This window comes from Hippopotamus amphibius, chromosome 16 (genome assembly GCF_030028045.1).
Source record: "Hippopotamus amphibius kiboko isolate mHipAmp2 chromosome 16, mHipAmp2.hap2, whole genome shotgun sequence".
In the NCBI taxonomy this organism is placed as follows: Eukaryota; Metazoa; Chordata; class Mammalia; order Artiodactyla; family Hippopotamidae; genus Hippopotamus; species Hippopotamus amphibius.
In genome coordinates, this window is record NC_080201.1 from 28,836,752 (window position 1) to 28,862,306 (window position 25,555).

General features: G+C 51.2%; 2 protein-coding genes across 4 annotated transcripts in view; both read right to left on the reverse strand.

Annotated features, from left to right (window-relative positions):
- The window catches only part of CPNE2 (copine 2), a 53,548-nt gene extending 44,999 nt beyond the window's left edge, over window positions 1-8,549 (reverse strand). For all 3 annotated transcript variants that reach the window (XR_009049660.1, XM_057711400.1, XM_057711399.1), the window contains exon 1: window positions 8,347-8,549. The gene's annotated coding sequence lies outside the window, so the exon portion shown is untranslated. The remainder of the gene's footprint in view (window positions 1-8,346) is intronic.
- A 7,308-nt stretch (window positions 8,550-15,857) lies between these two features.
- Window positions 15,858-25,555, reverse strand: part of NLRC5 (NLR family CARD domain containing 5) — a 68,280-nt gene continuing 58,582 nt past the window's right edge. The window contains exons 40-50 of the mRNA XM_057712168.1: window positions 23,310-23,393; window positions 22,003-22,086; window positions 21,523-21,606; window positions 21,148-21,231; window positions 20,928-21,005; window positions 20,098-20,181; window positions 19,939-20,010; window positions 19,568-19,651; window positions 18,340-18,423; window positions 17,891-17,974; window positions 15,858-16,926 (exon numbers count right to left, since the gene is read on the reverse strand). Of these exons, the coding sequence (XP_057568151.1) occupies window positions 16,815-16,926; window positions 17,891-17,974; window positions 18,340-18,423; window positions 19,568-19,651; window positions 19,939-20,010; window positions 20,098-20,181; window positions 20,928-21,005; window positions 21,148-21,231; window positions 21,523-21,606; window positions 22,003-22,086; window positions 23,310-23,393 (934 nt within the window). The 3' untranslated portion in view covers window positions 15,858-16,814. The remainder of the gene's footprint in view (window positions 16,927-17,890; window positions 17,975-18,339; window positions 18,424-19,567; window positions 19,652-19,938; window positions 20,011-20,097; window positions 20,182-20,927; window positions 21,006-21,147; window positions 21,232-21,522; window positions 21,607-22,002; window positions 22,087-23,309; window positions 23,394-25,555) is intronic.

Below are 25,555 nucleotides of genomic sequence, written 5' to 3' on the forward strand. Positions count from 1 at the left end.
ACACAATAATAGTGGGGACTTTAACACCCCACTTACACCAATGGACGGATCATCCACACAGAAAATCAATAAGGAAACACAGGCCTTAAATGATACATTAGACCATATGGACTTAATTGATATTTATAGAGCATTCCATGCAAAAGCAGCAGAATACACATTATTCTCAAGTGCACACGGAACATTTTCCAGGACAGATCACATGGTGGGCCATAAGGCAAGCCTCAATAAATTAAAAAAATACTGAAATCATATCAAGCATCTTTTCTGACCGCAACGCTATGAGATTAGAAATCAACTATAAGGGATTTCCCTGGTGGTCCAGTGGTTAAAAATCCACCTTTCAATGCAGGGGAAGCAGGTTCAATCCCTGGTCAGGAAACTAAGGTACCCCATGCTGCAGGGCAACTAAGCCCACATACTGCAACTGCTGAGCCTGTGCGCTCCAGAGCCCACATACCACAGCTAGAGAGAAGCCCATGAGCTGCAATGAAGAGCCTGCTTGCTGCAACAAAAGATCTTGCATGTTGCAACAAAGAACCCACATGCTGCAAATAACACCTGATGCAGCCAAATAAATAAATAATATTTTTTAAAAAATCAACTATAAGAAAAACTGTAAAAAACACAAACACATGGAGGCTGAACAATATGCTACTAAACAACCAATGGATCACTACAGAAATCAAAGAGGAAATTAAAACAAAAATAGCTAGAGACAAATGAAAACAAAAACACAACAATCCAACAAACAAACAAAAAAACACAATGATCCAAAATCTATGGGATGCAGCAAAAGCAGGTCTAAGAGTGAAGTTTATAGCAATACAATCTTACCTCAAAAAACAAGAAAAATCCCAAATAAACAACCTAACCTTATACCCAGAGCAACTAGAGAAAGAAGAACAAACAAAACCTGAAGTGAGCAGAAGGGAAGAAATCACAAAGATCAGAGCAGAAATAAATGAACTAGAGATGAAGAAAATAATAGAAAAGATCAATGAAACTAAAAGCTGGTTCTTTGAAAAGATAAACAAAATTGATAAACCTTTAGCCAGACCCATTAAGAAAAAAAGGGAGAAGACGCAAATCAATAAGATTAGAAATGAAAAAGAAGAAGTTACAATGGACACCACAGAAATACAAAGGATCATGAGAGACTACTACAAGCAACCATATGCCAATAAAATGGACAACCTAGAAGAAATGGACAAATTTTTAGAAGGGTACAATCTCCCAAAACTGAATCTGGAAGAAATAGAAAATATGAACAGACCAATCACAAATATTTAAATTGAACTTGTGACTTAAAAACTCCCAACAAACAAAAGTCCAGGGCCAGATGGCTTCATAGGAAAATTCTATCAAACATTTAGAGAAGAGTTAAGGCCTATTCTTCTGAAAGTATTCCAAAAAATCACAGAGGAAGGAATAGTCCCAAACTCATTCTATCAGGCCGCCATCACCCTGATACCAAAACCAGACAAAGATACAAAAAAAAAAAAAAGAAAGAAAGAAAGATAACAGACCAACATCACTGATGAACATAGACACAAAAATCCTCAACAAAATACTAGCAAACCAAATCCAACAACACATTAAAAGGATCATACACCATGATCAAGTGGGATTTATCCCAGGGATGCAAGGATTTTTCAATATCCACAAATCAATGTGTGATACACCACATTAACAAACTAAAGAATAAAAACCATACGATCATCTCAAAAGAAAAAACTTTTGACAAAATTCAACACCCATTTATGATGATTAAAAAAAACTCTCCAGAAAGTGGGCACAGGAAGAATATACTTCAACGTAAGAAAGGCCATATATGACAAACCCATTGCTAACATCATTCTCAATGATGAAAAGCTGAAAGCATTTCCTCTAAGATCAGGAACAAGACAGGGATTCCACTCTCGCCACTTTTATTCAACACAGTTTTGGAAGTCCTAGCCACAGCAATCAGAGAAGAAAAAGAGAGAAAAGTAATCCAAATTGGAAAAGAAGTAAAACTGTCACTGTTTGCAGATGATGTGATACTATACATAGAAAATCCTAAAGAAGCTATGAGAAAACCATTAGCGCTCATCAATGAATTCAGTAACGTTGCAGGATACAAAATTAATACACAGAAATCTGTTGCATTTCTATACACTAACAATGAAAGATCAGAAAGAAAAATTAAGAAAACAATCCCATTTACCATCGCATCAAAGAATAAAATACCTAGGAATAAACCTACCTAAAGAGATAAAAAACCTGTACTCTGAAAACCATAAGACGCTGATGAAAGAAAGTGAAGATGATACAAACAGATGAAAAGATATACCATGTTCTTGGATTGGAAGAATCAATATTGACAAAATGACTATACTTCCCAAGGTAATCTACAGCTTCAATATAATCCCTATCAAATTACCAATGGCATTTTTTTGCAGATCTAGAACAAAAAAATCTTTAAATTTCTATGGAAACACAAAAGACCCCGAATAGCCAAAGCAATCCTGAGAAAGAAAAATGGAGCTGGAGGAATCAGTCTCCCTGACTTCAGACTTATGCCATAAAGCTACAGTAATCAAATCAGTATATTGCTGGGACTTCCCTGGTGGTCCAGTGGCTAAGACTCCGTGTTCCCAACACAGGGGGCCCAGGATCGATCCCTGGTCAGGGAACTAGATCCCATATGTCACAGCTAAGAGTTCGCATGCCGCAACTAAGAGTTCGTATGCCACAACCAGAAGATCCCACATGGTGCATCTAAAAAGATCCCACATGCCGCAACTAAAGATCAAGCATGCTGCAACTAAATCATCCTGCGTGCCACCACTAAGACCTGGCACAGCCCAATAAATAAATAAATATTTTAAAAAACAGTATGTTACTGGCACAAAGAGATTCATAGATCAATAGAACAGGACGGAAAGCCCGGAAATAAACCCATGCAGCTATGGACAATTAATCTATGACAAAGGAGGCAAGAATATACAATGGAGAAAAGACAGTCTCTTCAATAAGTGGTGCTAGGAAAACGGGAGAGCTACATGTAAAAGGATGAAATTAGAATATTCTCTAACATCATATGCAAAAATAAACTCAAAATGGATTAAAGACCTAAATGTAAGGCCAGATACTATAAAACTCTTAGAGGAAAAGAGGCATAATACTCTTTGACATAAATCACATCAATACCTTTTTTGGATCCTCCTTCTAGAGTAATAAAAATAAAAACAAAAATAAACAAATGGGACCTAATTAAACTTAAAAGCTTTTGCACAGCAAAGGAAACCATAAACAAAAAAAGACCATGCACAGAAAGAGAGAAAATATTTGCAAACAATGCTACTGACAAGGGATTAATTTCCAAAATATACAAACAGCTCATGCCGCTCAATATCAAAGAAACAAACAACTCAATCAAAAAGTGGACAGAAGATCTAAATAGACATTTCTTCAAAGAAGACATACAGATGGCCAAGAGGCACATGAAAAGATGCTCAACATCACTAATTATTAGAGAAATGCAAATCAAAACTACAAGTTATCACCTCACACCAGTCAGAATAGCCATCATCAAAAAGTCTACAAATAACAAATGCTGGAGAGGGTGTGGAGTAAAGGGAACCCTCCTGCACTGTTGGTGGGAATGTATAATAAATTGGTACAGCCACTATGGAGAACAGCATGGAGGCTCCTTAAAAAACTACAAATAGAGCTATCACATGATCCAGCAATCCCACTCCTGGGCATATATCCGGAGAAAACCATACTTTGAAAAGATACATGCACCCCAGTGTTCACTGCAGCACTATTTACAATAGCCAAGACATGCACACAACCTAAATGTCCATCAACAGAGGAATGGATAAAGACACGGTACATATATACAATGGAATACTACTAAGCCATAAAAAAGAATGAAATAATGCCATTTGCAGCAACACGGATGGATCTAGAGATTATCATACTAAGTGAAGTAAATCAGACAGAGAAAGACAAGTATATAATATCACTTACATGTGGAATATAAAAAAATGATACAAATGAACTTATTTACAAAACAGAAACAGACTCACTTATTTACAAAACAGAAACAGACTTTGAAAACAAACTTATGGTTACCAAAGGGGAAAGGTAGGGGGAGGGATAAATTAGGAGTCTGGGATTAACATATACACACTATTATATACAAAATAGATAATCCACAAGGACCTACTGTATAGCGCAGGGAACGCTACTCAATATACTGTAATAATCTATATGAGAAAAGAATCTGAAATAGAATGGCTACATGTGTATGTATAACTGAATCATTTTGCCACACACCTGAAACTAACACAACACTGTAAATCAACTATACTCTAATATAAAATAAAAATTTTTAAAGTCTATGAATAAACAAATCAGTGGCTCTACCTAAAACAGTAAATAAACCCTTGATATATCATGCTATTAAAAAAAAACAAAACACAAAAAATATTTGTTGAGTGACGAATAAATGGCTGCATGGTGAGGGAAGCCTTTCTGGAAAGCAGGGACCCAAAGCCACAGGTGGAAGAGGAATCACACCATCTGGGCAAAGCCCTCTTTGGTTTATGAGCCCTTTCATAGCTGCCTTAAGAAGCACATGAAGAAAAGAAGGGAACAGGACTTCCCTGGTGGCACAGTGGTTAAGAATCTGCCTGCCAATGCAGGGGACACGGGGTTTGAGCTCTGGTCCAGGAAGATCCCACATGCCATGGAGCAACTAAGCCCGAGCACCACAATTACTGAGCCTGCTCTCTAGAGCCCACGCGTCACAACTACCAAGCCCAGGTGCCCTAGGGCCCGTGTGCCACAACTACTAGCCCACATGCTGCAGCTACTGAAGCCCGTGTGCCTAGAGCCCGTGCTCCACAACAAGAAGCCACTGCAATGAGAAAGCCCACACACCGCAAGAGTATCCCCCGCTTGCCACAACTAGAGAAACCCGGCATGTAGCAACGAAGATCCAACACAGGCAAAAAATAAATACTTAAAAAAAAAAAAAAAAAGGAAACAGCTCTGTCTAAAGTTCCCCAGTTTCTAAATAAAGAAACTGAGGTCAGAGAGGTTAAGAGGCTCAACCCAGGTCACCTGGGGGATGGGTAACTCTCCCCAGCACACCCCAGACCCCTGGGTCTGCAGGCAGTGGCAGGTCAGCAGCCACCATGCCCACCTCCCCCAGACCCCAGGCCTTCAGTGTGGGTCAAATCCCACCTTCTCCCAGATTCACGATTTTCCCCTCCCCCAGGCCAGCACTTGTCCCTCCTCCATCGGTGAGTCCACTGCCCTCTGACAGTCCCCCAGCACTCAGCACGGTGAGACAGAGATCCTTCCAGAGACCCCAAAGGGCGAGCTCATGATTCTTCTAGGCTCCATCACCCAACGTCACAGACCCATTCATTCAACATGAGGCTACAAGGAGGGGCGGACTCAGCCATTCATCTTCCCAACATTGACTGAGCGCCTGTAAGTGCAGGGAAAGCGCCCTGAACAAGACGGACATGGGATGCCCTTGCCATTCCTGGAGCTGACCCTCTGGGGCGGAGGGCAGAGAACAAGCTGACACACATATGAATGAATCAAATGATGGGAGAGAGTGGCTAACACCTCAAGAAAAATTAAGCAAGGTGATGTGATAGCGAGCGAGGGATCAGCATCTCGTCTACTTTCATCTCAGGCTCTAAAGGCACACGTGGACAGGGCTGGTGAAGAAATGCTCCAGGACATGGGCCAGCACAGCTCTCTGGACCCCACCACGGAGCAGAGGCCAGGTGGCCCAATGAAGGGAGAGGAAACCTGGCTGGGAATCCCTGCTCATTCCTCAGGCCCTGTAGGATCTCAGGAGGCCATAAATTCCCTTGGGACTCCATACCTGCTTTCTGGACAGTGCAGGTGGGACATGATCATCTTCTCCAGTTGCTGCCTGCCAAGATCCTAGGGTGACCTGGCCTCCCTGCTCCCAAGGAGCCCACCCTGTGTCCTGCAGGGGGCCGGGCAGGAAGGGAGGGAATCCTGCCCCCTCTCTGAGGTCATGTTCTCCCAGCTGGAAGGGGCTGGATTCCTGCAGTGACTGCCCTGACTCAGCAGCCCCCACAAGGGTTAGAGGAGGGGAGAGCATCAGGCAGATGGGACCCCGGCCCTGGCTGAGGGTTTCTCAGTAGGGGACCTTGCCTGGCGACCTTGCTCCTAAGGGAATTCCTAGAGAATGCTCGTCTGTTTTCCATCACTCCTTAGAGCCCTGTGAGGCCAGCCCAAGGTGGGGGAAACAGGACCACCCCACCGGATCTACCACCCACCATGGTGCTCTCTTCAGCCTAGTGACACCTTCCTGCTCAGGACCCTGCCCCTGGAACAGCCCAGAAGTCCAACAGTTGGATTCTGAGGCTCCTCTTTCCAGGAAGGATGCGGGAGAGGGAGGAGTGAGCTGGCCTAAGAAACTCTCAGAAGGAAACCTAAATCCGTAATCCACATCAGGCTTACTAATATTCCCATGAATAATGATAACAATGGTTAACATTAACTGAGCACTCATCATGTACCAGTCACAGTGCTGGTGCACAAGCCCTTTGTGGTCTAATTTAATCCTCACAACTACCTTTAAAGAACTACACGATTACCCTGAAAGATTATAAAGGTGTCCAGAGCATTGCTCTCACTACTTTACAGGTACAGAAACTGAGGCTCTATCCCCGACCCTCTTCTTATGTCCCTGGGTTTTTAATTCTCGAGGCCAAGAAGGTCCCATGACCACCTGTGCACCCAACTTTGCAGAACCCCTGTCCCCTGCCCCAGGTTCTAGTCTCCAGACAGCCCTGTGAACTGGATTGTGTCATATTTTGCTACATTTTACCAATGGAAAAGCCTGTAAGCCCTAGGAGTGACAGGCACACAAACAGGACAATGGCAGAGCGCCAGGGGAACCCAAAGGTCCACATTCTCAGCCCATAGTTCTTTCCATGGAAAAAACTGCCTGGGTGACCCCTCCCACCCTGGCCAGCTATGTCACATGCTTGGGGCAGTCCCAGCACTCACTGGGCTCCATGCCAGAGGGACTGCAATAAAACCACTCCTTTTCGTTTGCACCCAGCTCCATATGCACAGGCCCTGGACCAATAGCCCATTTCACAGATGAGGACCTGGAGGCTCAGAGGGGAGGAAGGTCTAGGCCAGGGGCCCACCGCTGCATAGGTGTTTAGACCCAGGTGTCCCAAGCTCCCTATTAGGGCTGGCCACAGACAGGCTGCTGCTGTCGAAGGTTACAACTTGGCTCCTCTCCGCAATCACTGAAGCTGGGGGTGCCCCAAGAAACAGAGAAAGCCCCCCATCCCTCAGTGACAGCCCACACCTCTAGGGAAGCAAAAACTAAGGGCAGACAAACAAAGGGTCACTCAGATAATTCTCCCAGATCCTTTGCCCCTGTCACTTCCCCCAGCACATACTGTCTGGGCCGGAGGAGTCCCAGACAGTAAGAACTTCCAACTGGCCACCAGAGCCCTGGGTTCCAGTGCCACCCGTGACCTTGGGCAAATCACAGCCCCTCTGATGGAGCCCCTTCCCCAAAGGGGCTTGTCCAACAAGGCTGGGGGATGGAATGGGAAGAGGAAAGTAAGAACCCTCTATTTCTCAGAGAAGCGGCGCTACGGGGGGAACGGGAACAGGAAGGAAGAAAGGGCCTTGCTCTCTCTTTCTCCATGCTCCCTCCTCCCCGCCCCCCTCCCCAAACACACAGGTGCCAGACAGCTTTTGCGGAAAAAAACTAGTTTGCAAACACACTCTGACTTCTGGGAAGCTGCCCAGTTGCACTCCCTCTCTCTGCTCCCCATTCCCCGGCAGGGCAGGGAGATGACCCCCTAGCAGGTCTCTGGGGCAGGAGGGTGGGAGCGGGGCAAGGGGGCGAGGGGAGGCCCGGCGCCTGCCTGGAGCCAGCCCCTCCTCAAGACTTCCGCAGCTGTGATGGTGGCGGGACCCCACCTTCCTGACACCCCCAGGCTCCTCGGGGGAGGCAGGAGGGTCCCTCAGCCGCGGGGCCCGGAGCCCCGAGGGCGCCCCCATCCTCCCGCACCCTGCCCTCCGTTACCCCCGCGGTCGGGGCGAAGCCGGAGCGCCCCCGCGTGGCCGGGTCGGAGCTGAGTCACCCAAACGCCGGAGTCCGGGTGCGCGCGGGTTGGCGGGGGCTGGGGGCTCCGCAATCCCCCGAGGCGGAACCCAGCTTGCTTCCAAGCCGCAGCCGGCGCCAGAAGCCGAGCCCCGAGGCCGAACTTGAGCCCTCGCGCCAGGGCGCCCCGCCCGCCCCCTTTGCCCGCCGGGGCCCCCACTCACCGCGGGTCCCGCTCCCCTCACCGCGCGGCTGCAGCTCCCCGCGCTCCGGGCCACCAGGGCATCCCCGCGCGCTCCGCCGCTCGGCCGGGCCCCCGGGCGCGGGACGGGCTCAGGGCGCTGCCCCCACGGCCACGGCCAGCTCGCGTGCGCTCGCAGCCGCTCGAGGTCCGGTCCTCCTTCTCCTCCTCCTCCCGGGCCGGGAGGGCGGCGGCGGCGGCGGCAGCGGCGGCTGCTCGGGCTCCTCCCTCGGCCGAGGAGGGGCGGGCGTGGGGCGGGAAGTGGGCGGCGAGGCGGGCGCTTCCTGGAGGGGCGAGCGCTCCCACGGGCCGAGCGGGAGCGCCGTCCCGCCCGCGGCTCCGAGCCCGCGGCTGGCGCGCCCTGGCGCTCCGGGCTCTCAGCGTCCCTGGGCGCCGAATGTTTGAGGCCGGGATCCGAGGGTCCGAACGTTCCAGGCCGGGATTCGAGGGTCCGAACGTTCCAGGCTGGGACTCCGCGGATCGGAACGCCGCTGGTTCGCGCTCGCCCCAGGCCGGCCTCGGCCGAGCCGCGGGCACCTCCGAGTTGCCTTCTCTGTGCGCTCAGGGCAGCGGACGCGGGATCCGAGGGGTGGGCTCGGCCCTGGGGCGCCGCTTGCAGCCTCGACCCCAAGGGCTGTTGGTCTCAACGCTGCGCCCTCGGGGGATGCACCATGGGGTTTGGTTCTGCGCTGTATTGGGCAGCACTAGGACCGCTGTGTTTTCTTTTTTTTTTCCTCCCCCCACCCCAAGTAGTAAAAGAGCTCGGCGTTTTCTTGTTACCGCCAGGGACTGGGAAGATGACACACACGTATCTCTCTGACAGAGACGATAACGTAAAGACAGCTCGAACAGTGCCTGGGGCTTGCCAGCGGGAGGGTGTCTACGCGGGTCCTTGAGACCCTAGCGCCGAGTCCCCCCTCCGGCGGCAGTGGCCTCTTCCTTAGAAGAGGCACCAATTCAGGCACCAATTCTTAAGAAATTCGTCTGTCGCTGGGTGCTCGTGCTGCAGGCCACTCGGCAGTATTTATGTGCCGGCTCCCCCGCCCCTCTCCCCAGTCCAGTGCCTCAGACAGAGGAGCCTCATTTAACCAGACAGTGGGGGACAGAGCTGTCTCAGCGATCTCGAGCCCACGTCCAAAGCTCTTGGCCCCGGGGCTCACGGACTGGGCATCTGGGAGTTAATACGGAGCACTTGGGTTGTGGGTTTTCCATTCCAGGCAGGTGGGGGTTAACTGGGAGACTCACGCTGCAGCCTGTGAACCTCCCTCCACGTCTGAGTCACAGGCATTTTGCAGCCTTAGAGGGCGGCTGTTAAACAGCCCCAGGGCTCTGAGCTTTGTTCTCTGCCTGCCTGTCCCCTATCCATCCTTCTTTTCTCCAAACTCTCATCTTCCTTCCACCTAAAGTCCTCAAAGCCCTAAGCCCAGCTGTGAAGCAATCCAATCTAAAGGTGTTCTTAGACCCAGCTGCAGCCCCTCTTCCTCCAGGAAGCCTTTCCTGATTGATCTGGGCCCCAGAATCCCTCTCCTCTCCTCGCTCCAGAGCAGGAGAGCCAGGCTCTGGGATGGATAGTGGTGAACCCAAGCAGGGAGTCCCTCCCCTCAAGCTACTCACCTCTCAGGGGCAAGACCATAGCCCAGGCAGTCATATTACTGTATGAAAAGTGCAAAGGTTTGAGGCAGGGTTGTTCAGAAGACCCAGCTCAGCCACAGGAGTCAGCAAGGCTTCCCCTCCGACACCTGAAGGATGAGGTAGTGGGGCCTGCTGAGGGGGAAAAAGATACTGGATCTCTGGCCAAGGGGACAGAGTACAAAGCTGGGGGTCACAGCAATTCCGCTCCTAGGGAAGGGAGATGAAAACATACAACCATACAAAAAACTTGTTCATTAATGTTCATTGCAACATGATTCAGAATAACCAAAAAGTGGAAACAACTCAAAGGTCCATCAACTGATGAATGATAAACAAAATGTGGTCTATCCACACAGCAATGATTTAAAATGTTCTAGGGGACTTCCCTGGTGGTGCAGTGGTTAAGAATCCGCCCGTCAATGCAGGGGACATGGGTTTGAGCCCTGGTCCAGGAAGATCCCACATGCCATGGAGCAACTAAGCCCATGCACCACAACTACTAAGCCTGCGCTCTAGAGCCTGAGAGCCAGAACTACTGACCCATGTGCTACAACTACTGAAGCCCGCACGCCTAGAGCCCGTGCTCTACAGCTAGAGAAGCCACCACAATAAGACGCCTGTGCACTGCAACGAAGAGTAGCCCCCACTCTCCGCAACTACAGAAAGCCCACATGCGACAATGAAGACCCAACACAGCCAATAAATATAAATAAATAAAAAATAAAAACAAAATGTTCTAAAATTATAGTGATAGTTACACAACTGTAGATATACTCAAAACCAGTGACTTGTATACTTTAAGGAGGTGAATTTTCTAGTATGTGAATTACATCTCAATAAAGCTTTTTTTAAAAAAAATGTCAGGGATCAGGAGAGCCCAGAGGTCAGTTGTTTAAGGCCAAGTGTCCATCATGGGTTGATTCTGCAGTCTGTCTTTGATCCACACACAAGGCTGTTGCTACAAAATGTTGAAGTCTTTCCTTGCCCTGACAGAGATGCCTCTGTGCACAATTGGGAGGCCTCAGTTTCCCTAAATAGGCTGATATTAGGAGTGGTGTGCGCACATGCACGTGTGGCTTGGGAATTAAAGTGACTTGAAGTAGCACCACCTGTGTAGCAGGCCCTGGCTGGCCTCAGGTGTATGCGAACAGGGAGAAGATGGAGGGTGTCCTGTGATCTATGCTACATCTCTAATCACCCCAAGCTTTATCATCTCTTACGGCTCTGGGGGTCCTCTGGATTCAACTAGGGCAGTTCTTGCTTAGGATTTCTCAATCAGTTGCAGTCAGATCATGACAGGGCGTGGACTGATCTAGAAGGCTTTCACACACATTTGTCTGGCAATTGATGCTGGCCGTCAGCTGGGACCTCAGCTGGAACACCTACCTGTGACCATTCCATGTAGCCTGGGCTTCCCTGCAGCATGGCAGCTGGGTTCCTAGAGTGAGTATCCCAAGGGAACCAGGTGGACGCCTTATTATCTTTTATTGGGCTCGGCTTTGGAATTCATATAGTGTCACTTCTGCTATAATCCCTGGCTCACTCCATAGACCCTGCCCCTAGGTGAGAGGACTGTCTTCCTCATGTTGTAGGAAGAGCATGTGGGAGGGGAGATGCTATGGTGGCCATCTTTGGAAAATACCATCAGCCCACACATCAGTGATGGAGACAGCCCCTCAGGGATCTCATGGAGAGAGGTGGGTGTGGCTCACTGTGCTCCTACATCTCAGGCATAGGGTCATGGCCCCGGGTTTGAATCCCAGCATTTCCAGTTACTGCCTGGGTGAGATCACGGAATCCTCTGGGCCTCAAGTTTCCTCCTCCGTAAAATGGAGGAAAAGACTTAAAATCTGGTGTCTAGCCTGGTACCAGGCATGCCTAGACACCAGGGCTAGCATGTTGTTATTGCTACTTTTAAGATCCAGGGTTGTGGTCACTCTCACGCAGGAATATCCCCTTCCAGGGTCAGCACGCCCAGGCCTCCCCCCACCTCCCCAGGCCCTCTGGTCAGCCCCAGGCATTTCCATCAGCTCTGGTCTTGCAACTGTAGTGTGCCTGTGTGTGCAGAGGTGGGGACTACGGGCACAGCCTAGGGGACTCAACCTGGGGACCCCAAGTGGCCTTTATTCTCTGGTGAAAGTTCCTCTTTAGTCACCTCCTCCTCAGGGCAAAGGCTGGTTTCTGGGCAGCCAGGCTTGTGTGGGATGAGCAACAAGGTGTGGATTCCAAGGACCAAAGGGGAGGGAGGACTCCAGCTCTGGGGGTTTTGAGACACACTCGTTGGGGGTGGGGTGCTGCACTGGGGTGGCTGGTGGGTTGGAAGACCAGCTGTCCTTGGGCCCAGTCCTGGGAGGATCTTTACCAAGCCAGCCACCACAAGGTCTTTTCCAGGGAGCTCTGGAGGTGTCCAGATGGCATATACAGCTCTGGCTAGGGCCACCACCTTCAGGCCTGGCCTTGGCCACGCAAGGGTGGAGCTGGGAGGCAGAGGCAAGGCCAGGAAAGTCACATGGCCCTCCCACCTTCCCTGGGGGCCCTTCCCTTTGAGGAACACACAGACCTACAGACCAGTTAAGTTCCCACCCAGGAACACCCCAACGTCCTCCCTCCCTTAGCGCTCCAGAGTTGGAACCTGAGCTCCACTAAATACTTGCTGCGTGACCTTGGGCAAGTCTTGTTCCTCTCTGGGCCTCATCTGTAAAATGGAGGACGTTGTTACCGAGATTGTGGCTATGGGTCTAGAGGAGGTTCCAAGGGGTGAAGCCCTACAGTATATATAACCAGGCAAGGTAGGCGACAGAGGATTCAGGTCTGAATCCCCCACCTGAGGGAGTGGAGAGATGAAGCATAAGGTCATCTTTGCAGCTGGAGAAAGTGGGCCCTTGTACTTTGACTCATTTTGCTTATGCCCTCACTACACAGATGAGGAAACTGGGGCAGCACCCTGTGGGATTAAGAGTCACAAAATTTGACAGTGAAGAGAGTAGATCCTGAGAGTTCTCATCTCAAGGAAAAACTTCTTTTTCTTTTATTTGTATCTATAGGAGATGATGGATGTTAATAAACTTATCATGGTAATCATTTCACAAAATATGTAAATCAAGTCATCATGTCATACACCCCAAACTCATACCGTGTTGTATGTCAGTTCTATCTTAATAAAACTGGAAAGAAAAAAAAAAAAGGTTAAAAAGGTCGTGAAGACCCAGGTCTGATTCCTGGTGCTACCACTTACTAGCTTTCACTCACTATATACTTACTAGCTTGCCTTTGGGCAAGTCAGGAAAGATCTCTGGGTCTCCGTGTCCTCATTCGGGAAAGAAGGGTCACCAGGATCTACCAGGACAAAATAAGGAATGTAGGTGCAAAGGCTTACCTCGCCTCCCCGGGGGGCAGCATTCTCCAGACCAGTGGGTCCCCAACGCTGGCTGCACGTCAGAATCACCTGCGCAGCCTTCTAAATCTTACTCTATGCTTAGAAAGGCCGTTTAAAATGCTCCCCGGGTGATTCTAATGCGCAGTCAGGATTGAGATCCACTCACCCACCTGCAGTTTCACTCAGTTCAGTGTGGGCCAGCAGCAGCAGCATTATTTGGGGGCTTCTTAGAAAGGCAGAATCTCAGGCCCTGCCCCAGACCTTCTGAATCAGAATTTGCAAATTCATGAGATCCACAGATGATTCAATGCACGTTACAGTGTCTGTGACTGTGATTTTTTAGTTGAGAGGTACTGGCCCGGACAGTGGATTTCAGACATGTGTATGTTTAGGGGAAGGACAAAGGGGGCAATTTGGGAGACTATGAGACCTGAGCGGGGCAGGAAGGGAGATTCTGTGACTCCTATCAGAAACGTGGATGTTCAATCTGTAAGACCATAGGATGGAGGCCACGGGACAAAGTAGCAAAATGAGCTGATCCCAGCCTTGCAGTTACATCCCAGCCTGCTGACCTTCTTAGAAGACTCACGCGCAGAAACGGGGACCCCTGTTTCGATTACACTGCTTACTGGCCCAGAGCCTTACTTTTCTTTGAATTTTATCTGTTTTCATATATCTGTTTAAACTGAGCTTCCTTTGGGGTGGAAAGGGGCAGGGGAGGACTGGACCTCATCAGCATGGGGTAGAAAAATAGTCCAGGCCTCCAAACAAGTAGGTGGCAGGAGAGGAAGTTTCTTAACGTAATGAACATGGTGACTGCACCTGATGTGGGCCCAGGCCACTCTGCGGTGCTGACAGTACTGTGGTTTATTTCAGGGCAGCTGCTGCAAGTGTTTTGGAGTTTAGAACTTGGGCAGAGCTAAAGGGGAAAGAAGAAGGGAAAAGGAGAACACATAAGCAGCAAATGAAGAGTGTCTCTGAGCTCTGGGCTCTGCTTGGTGTGCGGTTCACCTGGCCTGGAGCTTCGGGTCAGTGCTCTGTTCCTTCCTCGGCTGTGACCTCCCCGGTCAAGGGCTCCTCAGCCTTTGAGAAATTCATACTCCAGTCTTAGGTGAGGGGAGGAGGCTGTACAAGCTCCCTCGGTGTGAAGGTGCCCCCTGATGGCCTTGGCGTCATTTCCCAGAAGGGAAAGACTGAATTGGGGCTCAAGGTTTCCAGGTAAACTTCTTGGATCCTCTACCTGCCCATCCCCTCCCCCATGACCAGGCTGATGGCCCCACTTGATGCCAGGTGTGCCCTGATACTGGCCCAATAAAAGTGTCCTGCGTGGGTGCTTGGCACTTGGCCGGAGGACTTTCTCCTCACGCTTGGCGGGGGACCGAGGACAACATGGAGGGTGGCAGAGATCAGGGCCGAGCCATCCAGGTGAACCACAAGTCAGCTGGGACATCCCAGGTTCCCAGGCTGGGTGGGAACAGCCTCTAGCATCACCTCCTAACTTCATTCTGGGTACAGTGGTGTTCTCTCAGGACTTGCCAGTGGGCCAGCCTGCCCTCCAGTGGTACTTAATAGTAACTGCACCCTCCCTGCTCCACCTTTCACAACGGAGTGCAGCTCTGGAGGAAGGCTCCCCGGTATCAACTTGTTCAACCCACAGGTAGGTGATGGAGAAGGGGTGCTGTTCTTCTGCCATTTCAAGCACCCCTCCACTTCATATGACATTCAGTCCTAAAAGGGGAAGACAATGAGCATGTAACCTGTATCTACTTCTACATACTAGGGACTTTGCATAATTTGCTTCCCTGACCCCTCCAAAGGTCCTGGGGGCCAGGGGGTGTTACTAACATGTACAGAAACAATTCCTGGCCTTGAAGACAGGCAGCAAAGGGTCAAGTCACATTCCATTCCATGCCCATCTGACTTCCAAAACCATGTTCTTAATGTTCCACCTGCCTGTGGAAACCCTTTCGCCAGGAGTTCTCTCACAAGGACAAGGTAAGCAGCAATAGTGAGGGGGGTACACTGGGGAGTGGTGGGGACTGTGGCAAACTGTGGGATGTGTGTCACCTCTAAAGGACGCAGTCACACGTCTCCAGCAGATTACTCTTGAGTAGGAATGCTGGACTAGCACCTAAGAGAAGCTGAAAATCTGAATCTGGCGTGAAAGTTCCCCATTTAAAATACTGACAAATCAGAAAAGAGTGTAAATATAATGCAAGCCAACAAAGACTGTTTCTCACACTATGAGCTTCTACAATACCCTCACGGTGCAGGTGAGCTCTGGAAAGAGGAGGTGACTTACCTATGATCACATGAGCATGACGGAGTCTGGACTTGACACCACGCCTCCTTACTCCCAGGCCAGTGCTCCTTTCAGCACCCCTCTCTGTGGTCTCCCTGCTCTCCAGTCCCCAGGGAAGGGGGTGAACCATTTCTGACTTTGGTGAGATGGTGGGACACATCAGACTCAGGCTAGAGGCTGGAAGATCACCCACATTTATTGGTCAAACTTGGCTTACAGTGTAGCAGGGCCACCCTTGGGCCCTCTTGGAAGTAATGAGAACTTTCTGTAACATATGCAGCCCCTGGGAACTCACTCAGATTCTGCTGAGGTAGTGGCTGGATCCAGTGCCCTTACCTGACTATTTTAGCAGTCCCATCCCCTGCTCCCTTAGGCCTAGTTTTGTCCCTTACACAGGATAGACTCAGCCCGTCCAAGGTCAGGTTGACTCTACTTGTACCTGGACCCAAAGTCCTTGGAAACTAAGGGAGGGGGTGTGATCCAGTTCACAGATGGGAAAGCTGCGGCTTGAGGCAGGAGGATACACGTCTGGAAGCCTCATGGCTAAATCCCTGGCTTGGCCTAGGGCCCTGACCCTGTGGCTACTGGGCTGACCAGTGCTTGGACACTCTCTCCATCCATTTCTGGGAGGAAGACATTTTTGGCTTAGCTGCTCTGGAAATGTAATTTATAAATACATATTTGGTTTAAAAAAGTAATAAATTAGATATTAGACCAGGCTGAGGGCATCTGGTCAGCCACATGGCATGACACGGACATCTGTCATGTCTTCTGTATGGATCACCAATCACATGTAGTGCTAGGACCCATGACATTAACCCACAGGCCACACTGCAGGCTTCATGCCATGTCACATGGAATGCTGTCACATGTGCCCTTCCGTGCCACGCATCACACCATGACATGCTCACTGTGCTGCGTGTCCCCGACTAATCATGCATGTCCCATAGGATGTAAGGTAGTCTATTGGCCATGCTAGGCTCTTCATCACCAAAAGTCCTCCCTGAACACTGTTGCAGGAAAAACGTGTCTCTCTCCCTTGTGGGGCATCAGCCAGCTGAGGCTCTTTTCCTGAGTCTTCTGTCCTTGTGGGTGGAAGTTGGCATCACTCGGCTGGATTCGAAGGGTCTTGAGGAAGCTGTCAAGTACCCCGAGGGACATGTGGCTGGTTGTCAAAGAAAGCAAAGTCCAGCCTGGGCTCCTGGCTCTGCAGACGCTGGGCCATGTCCGGGGGGATGGGGTTATTCCAGAGGCTGCGGGGCACAGAGATAGACACTCAGCATCGGGAGCTGCTCACACATCGTCTCATCTCTGCCCTCTGTCCTAACTACAGATGGGGAAACCAAAGCCCCAAAGGAGAAGAGCTGTTTCCAGTGTTACCTGGCAGGCAGGAGCAGGTATCAGGCCAGCATGTCTACTTTAGGGACACGGTATCCTCCACACCCACCCTGACTACTTCTACTCAATCTTTTTTTTTTTTTTTGGCTGTGCCATGTGGCATGTGAGATCTTAGTTCCCTGACCAGGGATCGAATCTGTGCCCCCTGCAGTGGAAGTGCACAGTCTTAACCACTGGACTGCCAGGGAATTCCCCTCCACTCAGTGTTCTTCCCCAGGAGCTAGCTTCTTCCCCAGGGCCATGCTCATATAACACATTGTACAAATAAGGAAAAAGCTCCCCTTCTTTAATACACTTTACTTCCATCATCTGAAATTGTCATAATACATTGAGTTTTATAGAGCAAGACACTTCACTACTACTAGAAACCTAACACATCTAGTATGTGAATGGTGTCCCTTAGATGCAATGCCCAGGTGCAGTGCACAGCCTATACAACTGTATGTGGTGGCCCTGATTATAGCTATCATTTTTAAGTGCTTGCTATGTGCCTGCTATTGCACTCAGTGCTTTATATAATCATTTACTCTGCAGAGCTCCTCTTTGAGGTAGATACTATCACTATCTCCATTTTACAAATGAGGAAATTGAGGTTCAGAGAGGTTGAGTTACTGATGCAAAGTTACACAATTGGCAACTGGCAGAGCTGGGATTTGATCCAGGTCTGCTTGCTGCCAAATTCCTGATGGTGTGGTCCAAGTCTCCTCTGATGATCTCCAGTCCAGGTCCTGCCTCCTCCTACAGGAAGTGCCTCTGCATTGCAGAGGTTGGTGTGCTCACCCCACCCCACACCACCCCTGCCCCTGCAAGCCCTGTTACCGAATGACTTGGATGCCAGACCCCTGTGCCAGCCCTTCAGCCAGGAGCCAGGCTCCATAAGCTGTGATCCGATTCTTCTCCAGGCTTCCCGATGGACGGCAGAGGAAGGGGAAAGAGACTGACATGAGATGGGGAAGAGGCAGCCGGGGCGCGGGAAGGGGGGAGCCTTCCCCTTTGTCCCTCCCCCAGGCCAAGGCGGGGGGACACAGGCTCCCCACACATCTGCTTAGAGAACTCAACATGCAACAGCGCAGCGGGACCACTGAAGACTGGGACCCAGGGAGAGCTACGCTTGACAGGGGATTGGAGTGGACAGGAGTGAGCAAGTCCAGGAGGGCTTCCTGGGAGGCAGGGGCCTGACCCAGTGGCCTCTTGGCTGTCCCCAGGACACAGGTCCCCCTTTGGCCCTCCCTGACCCCTTCTGGCTTCCCCAGATGTGCCCCTCATACTCCACTCTCTTCAGCCGGCCCATCCGCGGCAGGACCCGGGCCAGCTCAGCAGCTGCCTCGTCCCCAAGCAGATTCCAGGACAGCCTGCAGGGTAGGGGTCCCGAGGTCAGTGTCAAGAGAGCAGTGAGGGTAGAGACAAGGTGGCAGGTGGGGAGGGCTGGGGGCCCCGGGGATGGGGGATGCCATGGGGTCCTGCGTGCCCTCCCTGAAGACTTTACAAGGCACCAGAGGCTCCCTCCTACCCCTCAGTGCCATTCCTGAGCTGGTCATCCCTCAGAACCCAGGCAGCTTAGGAGCTGTCTGTCCTGAGAGCTCAGCACATGTGGTCTGTGGAAACAATGTCATGATCCAAACTTCCACCGTGCACATGTCTCCATCCTGACTTTGCCACATCCACGCACCGGCTATATTATTATTTGTTTCACATATTTCTTTAAATCAGTCCTCCATCTCCTCTTTTTTTTTTCACTTTAAGAAACTAATCTTAGGAAACACTTATTACTACTATCAACGAGAAACTTGTGTTAAAGACCCTAAATAGAAGGTAGTTACAAGGATAAACACAGTGCCAGCAATGGTATTAACTTCTAGCTGGAACCTGTGTCCTCCCTAAGGTGCTGATCCTGTGGTCTGCCCCCTGCTGGCTGAAAGGGAGAATCACCAGTGTTAGGTGAGTTAGCACAGACCTGAGACTTTCCCTCTGGCGTAAGCTAATGAGAACGAAAATCTTTAGGATGCAAACCTAAAATCTTATGCTCACTTGGGTCTTGTACTTAAGGAAATCCCCATTGTCTGCCAGGCCCCAGTGTCTGGGCACCTCTGATTGCCAAGAGAGAGGTGGGTGTGGCCAGTGGGCAGGTTGGGAGGACTGCTGGTTTCAGCCATTCTTCACTTACCAACAGGTGGTTGGTAAAATCAAGGCTCCATAAACCGTGTGAGGTGCTCTATCCAGACACCTCCCAAAGGGACAGCTGGGGCAACAGTCCTGACCATCAAGTCGGTCTCCGTCTGGTCCACCTCCCCTCTGCTCTCCCCACAGGTGGGGAAACAGGCAGGAGAGGCTTGGACCAACAATACTTGCAGCTCAAGAGTTAAAACTTCCTCAAGAGGAGGTGTGAGCAAGAATGACCTTTCCCGTATAAGATGGAAAGACCCCCTCCCCAGGGAGGAAGGAACCAGGCCCCCAGGTGCCCGCTTTTCCCAGTTCAGGGCTCTCCCAAGTGCTCACATGATTTTTTCCAGGGCCGGGCAGAGCACGAAGCTGGCGGCGAGGGGCTTGGCTGTCTGGTTGTCAATCTCACACGACACCAGGCTGGAGACGGAGAAGGGGAATGGGATGGAGGTGTCTGAGTTGGGGGCACCCTCAGCCTAGTCTTCCCCTCTCCCCTCCCTGCAATCAGAGCAGGAGGGAGCAGAGTGGCCAGCGTCTGAGGCAGGCTAGGAGTCTTAGGAAAGTGCTCCCACCTTTTTTTGTCCTACCTGACCCCCATACCTGAGGCCTCTGTCACTTCAAAAGCCTTCCCAGGTGTCAGGCTCAGGCAGAGAAGGGCTGCCCCCTATTGCACCCAGCTCCCCGGGTAGTCAGAGGAGGCTACTTACTCAATCTGCCGGAGCAGTAGGAGCTCCTGACGGAAATGTGGGACCCCTCCGGCCAGGCTGTTCTCTGCCAAGCTGCAGGGCAGGGGGGACACCCATGAGAGGAAGCCCCAGACCCTCCCCAGCCTGGCCCCCTGCCCAGGCTCCATGGCCCCCACTCACCTGATCTCTTCCATGTGTGGGCATCCATCCAGGGCCTGGCCCAGGCTCAGCGCCCCCTCTGGGCCCAGATGGCTGGATGGCAGGCTGGGGAAAGGGAGGGGGTGAGGGAAGCCTGGGGGACCAGATATGGGGATTGGGGGGCTAGATCCCCCCACCCTCATCCTTGTCTCAGGCTGCACAGCCAGGCCTTAGACAGTCTCTGGGTAACTGCCATCCCGACCCCCGTCCCCACCCACACAGGCCCTGAGTGGGTATCAAGGGCCCTGGCTTTGGGGTCTGAGATCCCAAGTTCAAGTCCTGGCTCCTTCATGTATTAATAGGGTAAGCTTTCCACACGTCTCCTGGCTTTAGTTCCCTTGCCTGGAAAATGGAGCAAGTAGAAATCCCAGCCGCACGGGGCTCAGATGAGACCGTGGACATAAACTGTAAAGTGCTGCGGCAGTGCTGAGGGAGCTTTTCTCCTGCATAGCCCTTTGCCGACACTTCCCCATTCAGCCCCTTGGAGAGTGGCTCACAGGGTGCGCCGAGCTGGGATTGTTGTACTTCTTTTAAAGATGGGGAAACTGAGACTCGGAAGGGGCAGGGGCTTGGCCAAGGGCCCACAAGGGGCTGGTGGCAGATCCAGGACGAGGCTGGGTCTCCTGATTTCCCTGCCCCAGACTCCAGAGGCAGGGGAGGAGTGGGGGTGTGGGGGGGACCCGCGAGCCCCAGAACACGCCACGGTTTCCCCTAAGGCGGGGCTGCTCAGCCGAGGGGGGCCTTGATCCCCTAGTGCTCCCGGGGGAACCCCTCCTGCTAACCCGGCACACCACGGGCAGGGGGCCACTCACTGCAGGACCCTCAGGTGCCGGGGCAGCCCCTTGGCAAGCCCCAGGGCTGTGGGGTCTCCCAGGGCGTTGCAGCCAAGCCTGGAAGAGGAGAGGGGGTGAAACTGAGCACCAGGTTGGCCTGCTCCAGACCCCTGCCTTGTGCCCACTGGGGGGGCCCAAGGCGCAGGTGGGCTGCGGGGACACAGAGGGCAGGGGGCAGCCCACCCGGACAGACACTCACATCAGCTCCTCTAGGTGACTGCAAAGCGTGAGAGACTCTGCCAACCGCGCTCCCCCTGTCGGGCCGATGCCATTTGCTGAGAGGCTGAGGAGGGGCAGATGTCAGACTCTTGACCCTCCCGTCCCACCCCCATCCCCCCACCCCATCTTCTGGGGCCCTAAGAGACATCCCTGCCACACAGCGTCCCAGCCTGATGGGGCAGAGAGGCCCAGAGAGGAGCAGGGGCTGGGCTGGCTCAAGGTCCCCAAATCAGCAGTGCCAGGAGGTAACCAGCCCCACTGCCTGGATACTGAGGTTGGGGCGGGGGAAGCCAGAGTCTCCCCAGACCATGGCGTGGCTGCTGAAGGGGCCCTGTTGGGAGGGCTGGCCACTCACTCTATCTTCTTGAGCTCAGGCAGCGCCGGCAGGACAGCCGCTAAGTTCTGGGCACCGGTGTCTCCAATATGGTTGTGGCTCAAGCTTGGGAGGAGAACAGCAGGAGAACCAGAACCGTCAGCCGGCCACCCAGCTCATCTTGTCCGTGCCCTCATCCCAGAAGAGGAGGCTGAAGTCTAGAGAAAGGCCTCAGCCACCGTGATAAGGTCCCCTCCCCCTACGTTGGGTGAGGACTCCAATCTCTCGTCTTCTGTTTAGGATGTTCTCCCTGGTGTCTGACCTAAATCCCTCTTGCGGCAATCAACACTCTCACATCCTATCTTTGGGTTTCCCAAGGTTCTGGGTCTGGGGTTATACAGCCTAGAAGTAGGGGAAGGTGACAAGACTAAGAAGTGAAGAGTGTCCTCAAGGAGCCTCTTGCTTCTGTCATCTTCCCCTGCCAAAGTTGTCTTGGGTCTAGGGGAGGGACAGGAAACTCACCTTAGCTCCTCCAAGCTGGTGGCAGCTCTGAGAACCTTCGAAAGGTGGCAGCAGCCGATGTCACCGATATTGCTCCTGCTTAGGCTGGAGAAGCGGGGCCAAGAAGCCTTAGTCAGGAGTAAAGGCATTTGCAAGTGCTGTGCTAAGAACTCTACAGTTTGCAAAAGTCTTTACACATCCAGGAACTCATAGGTTGGTCACAAAACTTTCAGGGGAGCGGGGGTGGGCAAGGTGGGCAGACTGTACCCAATGTCCAGGTGAGAAATCAGAGGCCCAGGGCGGAGCCGTGATGGGCCAAAGACTCCCAGGGACTTACAGGCAAGGTGGAGATGAAAGCCCAGAGCCACTGGCCTGGAGCAGTGGCCACATTTTTTTAGTTTGGCCAGGGTTTGCCTCAGCCCCTGTGTCAGGGATCTTCAGGCCAGCCTGGCTGAATGTCAATTTCACGTCTCTCACAACTTATCCTGTTCTAATCTATACAAATAGTGGGCTTTTCCTTAAACCCAGTCTATTTATGGTCTTTTCTGAACTTGACCACACCCTGCCTCTGTGAGCTGGGGGGCGGGGCATGGAACCAAAAGAAACAAAACAGTTGATACACAGGTATTAGTCTGAGGGTTGTATGTTTTGTTGTCTTTTGTTTTGCAAATTAATTTTTAGGGAGCTGCCTTTAGGTAAATTAATTTGGGGTGAAATGACCTAGTCCCCCAAGCTCTCTAAGCTCATTTCCTACACGCTCTACCCTGCTGGGGGTGGGGGTGGGGTGGGGACTTGGATAAAAACAAAATAATCCTCTGTGTCGTTTCTTGGATTTGTTTAGAATCACAATATTTCATATTTTGAAAAATCACATGAAAAGAACATGTGCTATTTGTTTATCAAAGTGGCCAGGGGCACAAGGGCAGAATATCAAGGTCATCAGCTCTGAGGCTAGACCATCGCTACTCAGCGTGGTCTGCAGCCCCCAGAACCGCCATGACCTGAGAGCCTGAAATACAGAATCGAGGCAGCCCACAACCGTGAATCAGAAACATGAACAAGTACAGAGGATGAATTTGTGCACATGAAGGGTCATCTTAGGACTTGGGCTCAGTCCCTTCAGGTCACTTTTATAGCTTGGAGGAAGCTGGTGGCAATGAAAGGCAAGAGCTGTGACACCAACTTGGCAGGGTACAGGACTGTCCCAAGGACAGGAGCCACAGAGGGTCCTCAAGGAGGTGCCCCAGGGTTTCCCTGAACGGGTGGTCCCAGCAGAGCTGGGAAGTAGGTCCTCCCACTCATTCCCATGGGGCCACTTGGTTACTCACTGGAGGCTCTGCAGGAGGGTCATGTGGCTTAGTCCTTGAGTGAGTGCGGCCAGGGTGGAGCCACCCAGCGGGAGGTGGCTGAGGCTGGAGGAGAGAAGGCCACAGGAGGACTTGGCATTGCTGGGCTTGGATCCCTGATGCAGACCTCGAGTGCTCAGCACTGCCCAGCGATCTCCAAGACAGCCACGTATATCCACACAGTGTAAAAACAAAACCCCAAAACTGTACAAACAAAACTGCACTGGGAAATCCAAATGCCATTTGTCTGTACAAATTATTTCGGTCATTCAGGCAGCAGTTCTGTGTTCTGAATCAATCACACTGGACTCAGACAACTGATCAGGAATCATAGCGACCACATATCAAGCACATACTAAGGGCCATTTTGAGATGATATGATACACAATCACCCCCATTTTACAGATGAGGAACACTGAGGCCCAGAGGCCACACACAGAAAATGGCAGCATCAGGAACAGAACCCAAGGCTATAGGGTTCCCGTTCCCGGGCCCAACCATGTGTTATCCATGGATCATGGTCCTTAAGGCCCCCACCCTGGGCAGGAGAGAACAATACTATTAATGATAACAATAACAGCAGCCAATACTTGTCGAGGGCGAACTCTGTGCTAGGCTCTGTTCTAAGTGCTTCACGCACGTGATCTCATTTAATCCTCATGACCGCTGAGAAGTAGGTCCAGCTATCATCCCCAGAGTTAAGATGAGGAAAAAAGCACAGAGAGGTTAAGTACCTTGCCTAAGCTCACAGACTAAGAGGTGGTACCAAGAGGTGACAACTGCCCTGGCTTGCCTAGAACCGAGGGGTTTTCCAGGATGCGGGACTTTTGTTCCAGGTAAACTGGGACAGTTGGTCACCCTGCCAGGAGTCGAAACCAAGCGGTGTGCCTGCTAACCAACGCCCACGCCCCTAACCATTTCACCCAGAGGGCCAGGTGTGAGAAGCTGGCTGGATGTGAGGGGAGCTGCTTGTTGGAGAGGAGGCACTCAGAAACGACGGATCTGAAACTGGAAGAGACCTCTGGGGGGTAAAGATCCATCCCTTTCCTTCAGACAGAAAGGAATCATTGCAACTTCCCTGGTGGTCCAGTGTTAAGACTGTGCTCCCAATGCAGGGGGCACGGGTTCGATCCCTGGTCGGGGAACTGAGATCCCGCGTGCCCCGTTCTCTGAAGTACCCCAGCTCCTGGCTCTGGCCCAGGTGAACACACATATATGTTAAATGCATAAATGAGCCAATGAATGACCTCACTGGGCCTCCAACACCGCCCCCCCCCCCCAATAAAAGCTTCCAGAAGAAAGAGAGGCTGAGCAGCACATGGGGGGAGGCCAAGGAAACATCTCAGCAGGAAGACAGGTGGGCCCTCTGGTCAAAGATCTTCCTAATGCCACCCCTGACCCCTGCCAGGATGAGCAAGAAGGGACAAAGTGGGAGAATTTCACTCATGGTTAAGGGGCAAAAAGTCAGAGGGCTGCTTTCAAACCATTCAAGAATGTGTCAAAAAAATCTGGAGGAAAACTCACAAACTGCTCATTTGTAGAAATTTTCGGAGGGGGTGGCTTTGCCAGGGGATTTCATGTTCTTTGTTACATATTTCTACGATGATGGAACTTTTTGTAACCAGTGTGTATTTTTGGTCATCAGAAAAACTTCGAGATTAAATGCAGAACATGCCTGGTCAAGTGTACCGTCTTGATACTGTCACGTCTGTGCAGGATGGGGACCTGTCCTTTAGACTGGGGCTGTTTCCAGGGTTTCTAAGAATTTGGTGACCCCAAATTATAAGTGAGAGTAAATGTTGCCAGTTACTAAGAAAATGATTGTAGGCAAATGGCAGTGGTCATCTGTGTTTTTTTGTTTTGTTTTGTTTTTTTCTGCCCAGAGTTTGTTTCCCTTGCTTGTGTTAATAGTCCTCTGAAATACCACCCCTGGCTCAGTCCAGATAATTCCGTGGGCATATGACCCAGGTCTGGCCAGATTACCATATGCTTAGAGCCACAGTGATTGGTTTAGGGGTGGGCGTGTGACCTGGGTTAGTCCAGTGAGACTCATTCTAGGGACTTGTGTTGTAGGTACAGGGAAAAAGGTGCTCCTTTTCCACTTAACTGGTGGAAAGTGAGCCTGCAGCCACAGGAACAGCCTGCCTGAGGATGAAGTCAAGAGATCGGGGTTGGGTGGGGGGGGGGGGGGAAGGTGGAGAGGGAGACAGGGAGGGAGGAGGGGGAAC